The sequence below is a fragment of the Pholis gunnellus genome (genome assembly GCF_910591455.1).
Source record: "Pholis gunnellus genome assembly, chromosome: 14".
NCBI lineage: Eukaryota > Metazoa > Chordata > Actinopteri > Perciformes > Pholidae > Pholis > Pholis gunnellus.
Genome location: NC_136541.1, coordinates 13,391,162 through 13,403,782, shown reverse-complemented (window position 1 = coordinate 13,403,782; position 12,621 = coordinate 13,391,162). Strand labels below are relative to the sequence as shown.

General features: G+C 41.2%; 1 protein-coding gene across 1 annotated transcript; it reads right to left on the bottom strand.

Annotated features, from left to right (window-relative positions):
* Positions 1 to 8,492: 8,492 nt before the first annotated feature.
* Positions 8,493 to 12,621, bottom strand: metap1d (methionyl aminopeptidase type 1D (mitochondrial)). The gene is made up of 10 exons (XM_079173051.1): positions 12,573 to 12,621; positions 11,817 to 11,974; positions 11,572 to 11,721; positions 11,341 to 11,489; positions 10,626 to 10,668; positions 10,378 to 10,541; positions 10,189 to 10,286; positions 9,780 to 9,827; positions 9,615 to 9,693; positions 8,493 to 9,356 (listed from the first exon to the last, which is right to left on the bottom strand). The coding sequence occupies exons 1-10, from the start codon at positions 12,613 to 12,615 to the stop codon at positions 9,272 to 9,274; spliced, it is 1,017 nt and encodes a 338-aa protein (XP_079029177.1). The 5' UTR covers positions 12,616 to 12,621; the 3' UTR covers positions 8,493 to 9,271.

Sequence of the window (12,621 nt, the reverse complement as noted above, 5' to 3'; positions counted from 1 at the left end):
GCATATGTGGAAATTGGCTTCCTGATCACTTTATAAATGAATCACTGCTGATTAACTCTGAGTCAGGAGCTGAATGGCACACAAGCATAACTAATCATTAGTTGCATACATACATATTAGCGACTATCGGTGACTGCTTATTTTAAAGAGTTTTAGTTTATCTTCAACAAACAAGAATTCTGATAAAACATTATACATGCACGCACACACTGCAATTATTTTAATTACCTCTAACCAGAATCAAGAACTGAGTCATGTGTGTGTGTGCTCCGTGTACAGCATGTTCAGTATTACGACAGCAGAGGAGCACAGACCTCGCCTTGGGTGCTAAAGTAGAGGAATGACAGTGAAAGCAATGTTCTCTGACACACACATACACACACACACACATCTAAAATTCAGCGCCTAGACTCGCCCGAGCCACATCCCTTCCTGTATTTGTTCTTAAAGTTCCAGGTACACTAAGGGATAACAAACGCACACTCACCTGAGGGTGTGGCGGAATGAGCTGAGTGGTAGGGTGTGTGTGTGTTTTTATGACACTGTAGAAACACGTAGCCTTGGGATACTGATAAATACACACACACACACACACACACACACACACACACACGATCAGTTTCACAATCATATTGAACTCCAAACCGGAGATCTTTCACTGCCGCAAGACATCAATGCATTTTCCCTGAGCACTTGTGTAAGCCTGTAGATATGTTCAGAGGAGAATGAGTTAGTTTATGGCTGATTCAGAATCAGTTTAGAGAAATGAGTGCCTTCAACCAAAACAGAGGACAGAGGAGGAATGAGTGCTGAGGCAGCTTTTCTCAACAAACAGCAGGCCAGTTGGGACATTTTGCCAGGAGTTTGATACCTTTCTCATATCTGTACAGTTAATATGAAGCTACAGCCAGTAGGCAGTTAGCTTAGCATAAAGACTGGATGCAGGGGGGGACAGCTCCCTAGTTATTTAATACTTAACTGTTGATAGTTTTTGTATGGATCCAACAGAACATGTAAAAGTGATGGTAGGCTGATTTTCACACCTTGGCACCGAGTCAAGCTAGTTGTTTCCTCCGGTTTCTAGTTTGTATGCTAAGCTAAGCTAACTTGCTGCTGGCTATAGCTGCATATTACCACACAGACATGAGGGTGTTAAGCTTGCCATCTAACTCTCTGCAAGAAAGAAAATAAGACCCAAAACCTCATACTATTCCCACCAGGTGGACATTAAAAGTACATTCCTGAACTCACAGCTCACAGTTGTAATTCAAAGGTATTTTTGAAATATCTTTTTTTCAGGCAATCATGAAAAAACATAAGTTGCACAACGGAATCTACATGACCCGATAATGTTGAAATAATACAAAACAAACAAAGAGACTTCCTGGTCTAATGCATATTAATACCCATAAAACCCACAATTTGAATGCTTTAATTTCTGAGTAGCTGCCCTCAGACAAAGACGTTGTTGATAACATTGAGGACATATAAGCGTGGTGAGGACAATGTCCTGCAAAACAGAAAGAAAGCAAAGCTATCAGTAAGCAAGCAAGGGACATTGTTGTGACAGATGTCTAATTTACATCCCCTATGTGGTATCTCATATTCACAGTATTGATCCTATGTCTCAGTAGAACTTATACTCATGGTTAAACCATAAAGACACACACACACACACACACACACATATGCTGTAACAAATCCTTTACCCTTCTTGAAGAGTGTATTGATTACAGTCAATAAGGTGTAATTGATGTCTTCTCTTGCCAAGCAGTGCTGTAACACCTTCGGGACAATTGCAACCCCCCTTTGTACATTTACCTCCTGAGTTAGGGTTGTGTGTGTGTGTGTGTGTGTGTGTAGGTGTGTGTGTGTGTGTGTGTCAGGCCAGCCCTGGCCAGAGGATGTAATGTGAGATGGCAGGAGTTGTGAGAGGGGTCCCGGTGTTGCTGGGTCCAGGTGTGCTACAAAGAGATGTAAGCTAACCTGAGGGAGGTGCACAGTGAAAGTTTCCCCTGACAGATTCATGTTGGTGGTGGATGTTTGTCTCACCACATACAACATCATTCTTACAGGTTTTCACTTGTAAGGGAATGTGCCACATTCCATTGAAATCAGGTGCTCTGTATAGTTTTATTGTTTTTCCTCTCTTCTCAACTCTAATGATATCATGCATTTTGAATTGTGTGTCTTCAACCCTTAAAGGTTCCCAATACATTGTTGAGAGCATTTCTATTGCCTCCGCATGGCTCTCAACATGGCGACTGACAGCGCTAACAGTGCAAACAACATTACTCCACAAATGGTAGTTTGCTGCTCTCATGCTCTGAAAATCATCTTGAGAACCTTTCATTTAGCTTTTAGCCATAAATATCTGACACATTGAAGTCACAGTTTAACTCCCACCACACACACCCATATCTCTCTCTGACAGTAGTGAAACTGTAACGTTTATTTGATGATATATATTTTTTAAAAGCCATGGTGACCAGGCTATAATACAAAATATGGGAAGGGTTGTAAGTCTCTCCCCTCTCTTTTGAGAAAGACAGTAAAGTCCAAATTGCTGCAGTAAAGTGGTCTCAGTGGCAAACAGTAAAATACTGCGACTTGTGTAGCGCCCACGTCAGTGTGCAGCAGCTGGAAAATTAAACAAGGAGGTGCCGACACAACCTGATTGCCAACCGTGAATGAATACAGGAAGACTAAAATGCTTGCTTGCTGTTTTTGATTCACTTTTATCTCACAAAGTTGTATTGTTGTGTCCACCACTCAATCCAGACTGGAACATCTCAACAGCTGTTGGAAGGGTTGCTTTTGAATTGTGTGCAAACAGAGGATGAATGACTTTGGGGATCCCCTGACTTGTGCCACCACAAGGCCTTACTCCAGTGAATGACATTTTACCTTCTCAGTCTCACCTAATTGGAACCTACCACCTGCTCAGGTGAATACAGGGCGAGCTAAACCGAGCAAGCATCCAAATTCACACGGAATATAATAATGGACACACCATTAATACAAGATCTCTAAGTTACTGCTGACATCACAATCTATCTATGGGCACTCATTACATAGCAATGAGCAAACCAAATATAACAGAATCTCATTACCTGCAGATCTATCTTACCTGTCGTCTTACATGTTAGTGCCCAGCCCCTCCCTGCTAAGAAGACATAACGAGGCCAACCTGTTGGCACATCGCTTGATTAAGCTGCTGAGAAGCTGATTTACTGCAACATCCCAGTCAAAACAGCGAATAGAACAGACAAACTAAAGATGCTTGTGTGATTTATACGCCTTAATGGATAATGTATCAAGTAAACCAAAACATTGGACTGAAAGTAATCAAGCAGACACAAACTGTTAATGTTGGAACAGGGCTTAGTGAAACGGGAGAAGGCAACCTTTTCACAGGGAATTTAATGTCATTAATTTAACAGAAATACTGATCAATTATACTACACATATCTTCCTTTTTTCAGTGTGATACTTAATTGTTAAAATCTTAAATTATTTGTTGGTCAAAAAATATATATCGTTATTTTCGAGAAACAAAAGAGTGAATACATCCAAAATATCATAATCAAAATATAGCAGAAACAATACAGTATAATAAGGAAATATTACAATAAATCTACCACAACTCTACTATGGAGAATGTGCACACACACACACACACACACACACACACACACACACACACACACACACACACACACACACACACACACACACACAGACACACACACACACACAGACACACACGCTGTACACACACCAGTACCCCATTGTCTATAACTCAAAGCTGGCAGCACAACAAATCCGTTTCCACCATAATGCCTTGTTTTGGTGGCCACGGAGAGCTATACATTATTGGGTGGGACTAATTGTTAATTCAGATACACACACACACACACACACACACACACACACACACACACACATACAGAGAGCTCAGTTACTATTGTTGAACATATCTTTGGTCTGTAGGAAGGAACATAGTCAAAGCAGGAAAGCTAAATGTGATGTCTGTCGCTCATCAACTTTTTGTCCTCTCATCAAGACAGGAGACTTACATCAATATCACATATCAAATGAAAGGATTGTCTATCAATGACAATGACATTAATATCATCGGCACTGCAAGTCTTTGTTGTGGTGAAACCTTTCTGAAATAGATCAAAGAAATGAGGGAGGGCTTTGTTTGAGGAATAAAGCTTATCTGATCCTAAACAAATAACTCTCTCTCACACACACACACACACACGGCTAAAAGGGTATTGTTCTGAGCTGCATAACCAGTTTTCCTCTGGTCCAAGCACTGCAAGAGAGGAAATTGTGCCAGGCAGAGAGCAGTGTGTGTGTGAGCAGTGTGTGTGTGAGCAGTGTGTGGGAATCTCACAACACAACAGAGGCAGACAGTCCATTTATCATTGACCTTTTAGAGATGCCTCGGGTGATGTTTACCATCTACACTCACACACACACACACACACACCACACACACACACACACACACACACACACACACACACACACACACACACACACACACACACACACACAGCACCTCTGCTCTTATTCTGCAGTTGTTTAGAGTCAGGAAGGTTGTCAAAGGAACAAAGAGACACACAGAAGCCAAAGAGATACATACAGAAAACAAAGCTCCACACTGGGATAAGTGGATAGCATCCTTATCTGTGGTCTGGGAGCACCAAAACACTCCCCCAAAATATTTCCACAGTGTTAAAAAGACAAAAAAAAACATTCCTCGCAGTGAAAGACTCAAGAGGTCAAACGAGAAAGTTTCCGCCTTGTAAGTGTCAATCAAGAGGGAACCCTCCCTGCACCAGTCTGGTGACTCGAGTTTACAACTGACTTCTTCTGTCACACACACACACACACACACACACACACACACACACACACACACACGCATTCTTGCACATTAACTGTAACTTGTGACACACATACTCTATGTGGCCTAATTTGACACCAAAATGTGTTCCCAGGGTCCTATGTTCCCCAGTTTAATATCCTCTTAATATGACACATAAAGGACACCTTTAAGGTTTTATTTGTTCTCAGCTATGTTTTTCCCCTGTCAGTCAAAGGTTCTGTGTATGTTTCCCAGTCAGTATGTTGAAAACACCGACCTACAGCCAAAAGCCTACTATTGTAATACTTCTTGAAACCTGCACCAGGTAAGAAAGGTTGTTTTTTTAAACATTGCTATCTCCACAGCAGCTGAACAGATTTATTTTCTGTTTTTATTATTCAAACTGCATTTGAAATGTCAAACCCCCTTTATTCTTTTGCTATTTGAACTGTAAATATACCCTTTATCAATATCTTACATGTTACTTCATATCAATAGACACATGTGCAAAATCCAACAGCAGACTCAAAACAGAAGAGCAACAGAACAACTTTGTAAGGACGTCATTGAGGTTCAATTTACCGTTATCTCTTACCTTTATATGCACTGATTACTACAAGTACAGATAAAATGCAGACAATAGAATAGCATAGGCTACTTGAATGCAAAAAACAGATTGTGTGTGTGTGTGTGCGTGTAAATCGTTTTAAAATCCAAGAAGACAGATGTTACGTGTGTATTATTGTTATGTTGAGGGGATGTAGCTGGAGAAGGAAGGATCCTGGGAACATAAGGATGACTCCAATGTGCATCACTTTGGTCCAGACTGAAATGTGGCAATATGTTAAACTAAGATAGTAAACATGGTTAACATTATACCTGCCAAATATTAGTATTGTCATTAGCGTTGCCATTGTGAGTGTTAGCATGCTGAAATAAGCATTTAGCACAAAGCACCACAGCTACACACTGACTCACAGGCTAGCATGCCTGTAGTCGTGTTACACGCAGAGTTTGGCAACTAAAAAAAGAGTGGATAATGAAATAACAAACATGAATAAACAAAATGAAAGGACGTTAAGAAGGTAGAGAACATGACCAGTTGCGTTCAGACCACGATCTTGACCAGGTGAAAAGTTGTGTGTAGTAATATTAAAGTGATTTTTCTGTTGTTTCCCTCATTTCCTGCAGGTCTATGATGAAAAAAATAAAACATCAACGCAAGGATTTCCATGAAGGTGTTGACTCACTCGTCATCACCCTGTAGCTGCTTGTCCCGGCACAGTGCATGTTTGATCCCATAACGCAATCTTAGCTGTTTTTGCTTGGCCTTCAGGTGCTTTGACTCAGTGCAGAGAGGGTTACTCGGTTAAATTCAGTACATGTGTGTCAGAGGAATCTGCCTCTACAAGTCTGAAAGCAATACTTTGCTTTACTAATGCCACAATCTTACAGGTCACCAAGGAAAAGCAAGAATTCCTGTGGAGCTCCTCAGTGAGATACCAGCTAAGTGTGATATATCACAGTCTCCGTCTCACACACACAGGGATGTAGGTGTGCACACCTGGAATGTGGGAACACATTAATCTACTCATCCAGTAGTTAGAGAACAACTGACCACATAGACAGTAAATATGTTAACAAACACACACACACACAGAAGTGTCCTCAAACATGCTGGAATGAATGAGGAATGCAGATGGCAGATATGAACGTCAGCATCAGGGGTGCAGAAGTGTGTGTTGGTAAAGACAATCTGGTAAAGATTATATTACTATTGTCGGAATGAATCGTGAAAAAGTCGTTTTGCAATCAATTCTGAATGTTATAAAAAGGCGTGAAGTGTCCCATGATGGCTTTTTACCCGTCATTTGAATAGTTATGAAGATATCCTGCTAACTAACAGCCAAAAACATAACCTTCTTTAGCAGAAGCAATGATAATCCACAATCATGAGCAATAGAAGCGTGTGATATGTTTTAAATGGTGGCTGTGTTATTTGAAAATCAAATACCAAAGAACAGACGAGGATTTACAGGAGAGCAGGAATGAGTCCCAACATGCAGAAAAGAAGGAGAGGCAGGAGAGAAGGTTCATGACTACAATCCAACACCTCACCCCGCCACTCCCTGCTCCTCCCTAAGACTCTTACCACCTCTACTCTCCCTAGCTTCTGCTCTATCTTCACTTTCTCTCCTTCTTGCTGACAAAACCTCTTCTGTCTTTTCAGATTTATTTTACATTACTCCTGTCCTGATCCACAAGAAACACCCACTCCTTCACACACACACACATATGCCACACCCTGCCCTAAAATGAAATGGGGAGTAATGCATTGCTTCAACAAAATACAAAAAAAAGACACTTATTTTGGGATTTAAGAAGGTCTTTTTTTACGGTTTTAAATTTTGACTTTGTCCCTCAAGTTTAATAAAAGCTGAAGCCTTATCATCATATGTATTGCATCAAATAAATATATGTGAATCATTTCCTGGCTGGACATGACCAGGCTCCTGAGTAACCCATCCACCTTTATTTGTCTAATCCTTCCTGCTTCACCCACAAACTGGCACTGGCTTGAGCGCACACACACACACACACACACACTCAGAGAGTATATTGGCAGGAAGTGAAAACACACCCAGTAGGCTGGAATCCAATTTCTCCGCCTAAGCATTTTTTTCCCTCTGAAACACCTTCACTTCACCATACTCAGTTACAGACATGCATTAAGGAGTATTATTACACAAACATCAAGTTTACATTTCTCCACACAGCACTGTGGACAGAACTCTTAAAGGACTTGATAAAGGTTGTAGGAGAAGAATTTGATCACTCACGTACTGCACACTGTAATCTAACTTTAATGTAAATTAACAAGCCAGTAATTTGAGCTCTAAGTGTCAGGTAAGGTGCAAATGTGTTACTTTAAAAAATCAAAAAGGAGGTGAGAAAGAGCTTTGTGAGATAGTGGATTGCTGGATCTTCTTTATCAAATCCACTTGTGGACACAATATATAATTAAGAGGAATAGGAATAATAGACCAAAAGGGTGATGCTGAGTGGAATTTACAACCCCCACGCAGCATTTCTGTCCTCTAGTTTGTGCAGATGTTATTGTTCAGCATGTAAGCTGTACTGAATCACTCGGTCATGCTTGGTAAACTAAGTCTGGCGGTAGTGTGAAAAGCCCTCGTCACGTTGGGCAGTTTATAATCAAGTTGGCCTCAGTTCAATTCATTATTGATACTTGGTTTAGATTAACCTAAATGTGTTTTCCACTTATGGTTATGGGCCATAAACAGATTAGAGATGGTCAGATGCGGTGTGTTGTGCTGCAGCCCGTTATGAGTGACATGAGGGAGGATGTGGAGCCTGTGCTTGCTACAAGGTCAAATGTATTAGTGTGTGCTGCCATCTACTGGCTATACTTGATGACAGTCACTTTCCAAGAGTCACTTCTCCACTGACCTAATTGACCTACACTGCAGTCAGCTGCCCTTACAGAGTGCGCACTGTTGCATACAGTAAGCATGTATTTTGGTACACACGTCTTCGTCATAACATTACAGCTTGAACTTAGACCCTCTTGCTCATATAACCTCTGCTCAGAGGATTGTGGATCAGAAAAGCTAGCTGGCATGCATTCTGAAACAGCAAGAGGACATTCTGATATCTTTGGCATTCTGCATTTATGTATTAGGACATAGCTGTGCGTTCCAATACCCACACTACCATACTATTTAGCATGCAAGAAAAGATGTAGTAGGTCCCAAATCTAAAAATGTGAAAGAAAATAAAAAGGACTTGGAATTTTACAGCACAATTAAATACCTTGTAGTGTAGAGAAGGCTATGAAACATTCAAACAATGATGAAGGGAGATAAATATAATCAAACAGCTAAATTAATTACATTTGGGCTCATGACCTCAGTATTTCTAAAATCCTTGCCAAGGTCTTACTTGTGTTGCTCCCATTTAACTCTTTTAAGTCTCTTGATTGGTATAAATCACATTTAGCTATCATGGGCTTCATTAAAGCGGTCATAACCGTCATTAAGTGTTCACTCAAAACAAAAAAAACAGCTGATAGGTTAGCAAAAGAACAGACTGAGATTTGAAGAATATTGGGATCTCTTATAATGACAATATAAACGCTCACAACATGCATAGATCTCTACTTCAGCAAATAGATGCACCAGCAGCCACTTTTTCCTCCGTATATGTGCACCTCAGTCTTTTAATACACTTTACAGGTAGAAACGACGCGCTCGTTTTGAATATCTCCAGGTGAATCACTACTCAAGTTCTTGGAACAGTGTTTGTTATCTCGGGTAGTTTGAGGTAAAGAGATTTCTAACAGCTGGACATCAGTTAGATTCCTTCAGGTCACAGATTGCTCTCTTCTGGCAGTTTAGTGAGAATATCCACTCCGTCAGATGTGATGACCACAGTGTGTTCAAACTGAGCGGACCTGCATGAATGTCAATTAAGAAAACACACGTAAGATTTTTAAGGATTAGTTCAACATGTGGGGAAATATGCTGATTCGCTCTTTTGAGCGTGTGAGATTAGAAAATACATCCACGTTGTGTCTAATTTGGTTAAAATACACACAAAAACAGTAATGTAAAAACAACTATGTGTGGTTTTATGGGCTTTTACTTGATGCCAGATGGGAAACCGTTGGGTCGGATAAAAGACGAGATATTTCTGTTTGTCCAGCACATACCGCTTATCGTCTGCAGACACTGCGGTCCACTTGTCCCTCAGGATCCTAAACTCTGCAGACCCCTCCATCAGTATGGGCTCTACAAATCAACAGACAATATCAGCCCCACGTTCATACACAGTGGCATCTTAATGTGCGTGCAAAAACGTGAAAAAGTGAACTTGCCTATTGTGAAAGACATCCCTTCATCCATGGTCATGTCATTGTCGTTAGCTGAAAATAAAGAGAAAAAGAGAATTTTCTTCATTAATTACAAAGACCCTTTATCACATGGCCATGGTTTCCATCTCAGTTTTCAGTATCCTTGTCTCACAAACTTAACTAGTCTTGTGAGTCTCTTCTGCTCACAAAGCTATCAATACCCCAGAGCCCATTAAGATTTACAGTATAATGACTATTGCAGTATGCCATAGACATTATATCAAGACAGTCCATACTTGATTATAAGGAAGCCAAACGATCCCTCAGAAAGTATTGACAAACGCATAGTATACAAGCACACAAACACACGTGTGATGCACACAGGGGCAGGTGCTCCTGTCCCCGTCTCTGCTGACCACAGAGCCAAACGTACCGTGGTGCCAGATCTCAGGATGGCAGTGGAAGCAAGAACCTATTCCATGTCCAATGAAATACGGACACACTTGAAAGCCACTGGCGTGGGCGATTTCACTGCCAGAAGAACAAAAAAATATTAGTTGGCAACTATTATATGGTTTGTATGTTTTTTTACATGTATGTAATTATGTGTGTGTGTGTGTACCTGATAGTGTTTCCTATAACACAGAGCTGTGCACCCGGCTTGCAGGCAGCGATGGCCTCATCTCGGCAGCGCCTGGCAGTTTCCACCAATCGCTGGCCGACCTCATCCACCTGGCCAATCAGGAAGGTTTCTGAAGTGTCGCCATGGTAACCGTCTAAATACACCTATCGTGAATAGGGCAAAGGGTCAGTCACGGGCGCAGCATTGTTCTGACCGGTGAGTTCGTTTGTGTGTCGGCAACAACTCACAGTGACATCAACGTTGACGATATCTCCGTCTTCAAGTTGCCGACTGCAGGACATCGGCATATAACAAATTAATGCTGCATACACAGAGAACCCCTTACATTTTCAATTAATGTACTTTTGCGTAATAATACCATTAATGCTGGGCGACAACATAGCACCTTACCTTTTAAACATACAGTATATACCTATATTTTGTATTTATTACATTTATCTAAGACGACAAATGGTCCAATCATGAATTAATTGGACGATAAGAAACAGTTTACAAACTTCTCAACCAAGTTCATCATCAAAGGTTTCTATAAAAAGGTCCAACATTTAAAGATTTAAGTTGCAACAGTTTGTTACAATGTTGTTGAATGTGTTTTACTTTTGAGATAAAAGTTATTATCTCAGTGGCCATGTTATTGTATATGTAATTTTGGCAGAAAACAAAGAGAAAACATTTAACAAAACTGTAAAAAAAATTGTGTGTGCATCCTAGTTATATATGGCTTGTGAGTTACTTTTTATATTAAATGATATTTGGCCCGCTGACTGTATTAAAATGCAGTTCCCATTGTGTACAGCACATAGTGCTTAAAACTCACTATTTATGAAATTGAAAGGCTCACGACACAGGACAAAACGTTTGTCTCCATGTGGCCCCTGACGTGAAAAGTTGTGCCACCCATCATCTAAAAGTCATGTATGTATGAGACAGATGCACATTTACCTGTCGGGGATGCCATGGCAGACCACGTTGTTCACAGATGTGCAGACTGACTTGGGGAAACCCCCGTATCTGAGAGGGGATGGGTAGGCATTGTGCTTGATTGTCTCTTGGTGCACGATGAAGTCTATTTCATCCGTTGTCATACCCACCTGGAAGTCGCAGGTCAAAATTGACATGTTGTTTTTGATGACACGTAAGCACAAACATTACATGTAGTGATGAGGCGCTTACCCTCAGACAGCGTCCAGCTAGCAGCAGTACATGTCTGGCTAGCTGACAGGCTCTGGCGAGGCCGTCGATCTGCTCTTGGCTTTTGATCTCTATGTAGTTTGGCCATTCTGGGATCAGTCTAGTGCTTACATAGTCAGGCCGCACAATGTGCTACAGTCAGGGAAGAGAGGAAAGACAGAATAAGAAGGGTGGCTCATATTGTTGTCCCAAGGCTTCATATACAATCTGAGTATGAGGTACTGTACCGTGGGTACTGCATAGGCAGGCTTAACAGTAGCTGGGCGAACTATGTGAGAACTTTTCCACTTCCTCCAGAAGAAGTGGCGATGTTGCGGACACAGTAGGGCTTTTGGGGGACCGCAGCTTCTTAAAGAACAAACTCTCCGCAGGAAACCCCCCAGTCCTGGTGAAAAAAGGAGAGCAACAGAATGAAGGAGAGCGCGTTCTCTGTCACGGAACTGTTTTTGCGAAGAATAAATGGCAGAAAGGTCATTCTTATGCTGAGCCCCAGCCCCCCTCACCCAGTGCTCTCTTTTCAGTTCAACTGAACAACAATGAAAATGTGTATCCAACCAAGGCTGATGAGAATATGTAACAACACATGTGTAACTACATGGGGTGTCCTGGTGGCCCCATCATTCCCAGTTTGAGTCTGCACAGTGAACTTTGCATTCACTTAGCATTCAATCCCTCTCTTTCACTATCCAATAAAGGCACAAAACGATATGGGAATAAAATAAAATAATAATATATGTTACTACAGGTCAGACCTACAGGCACAAAGATACACACAAAAGCAGTCCCCACAGATTAGCCTAATGTAGCTATACCTAGCAAGCTAACAGATGTCAAAATACAGCCTCGTCATGTACAAAACATTATGTTTCAATACACTTTTTAAATACGTAGTTTGTTTTTACGTTAGACGAGAGCAAGGGTGGTCCGAGCTGCCGCTTATCACAGCTGTCTATCTGAGTGTGGAGAGTGTTTTAGGTTAGTACCTGCTGATCTTGTTGCCAGTCCCACGGAACAGTGGGCCGCCATGTTCCT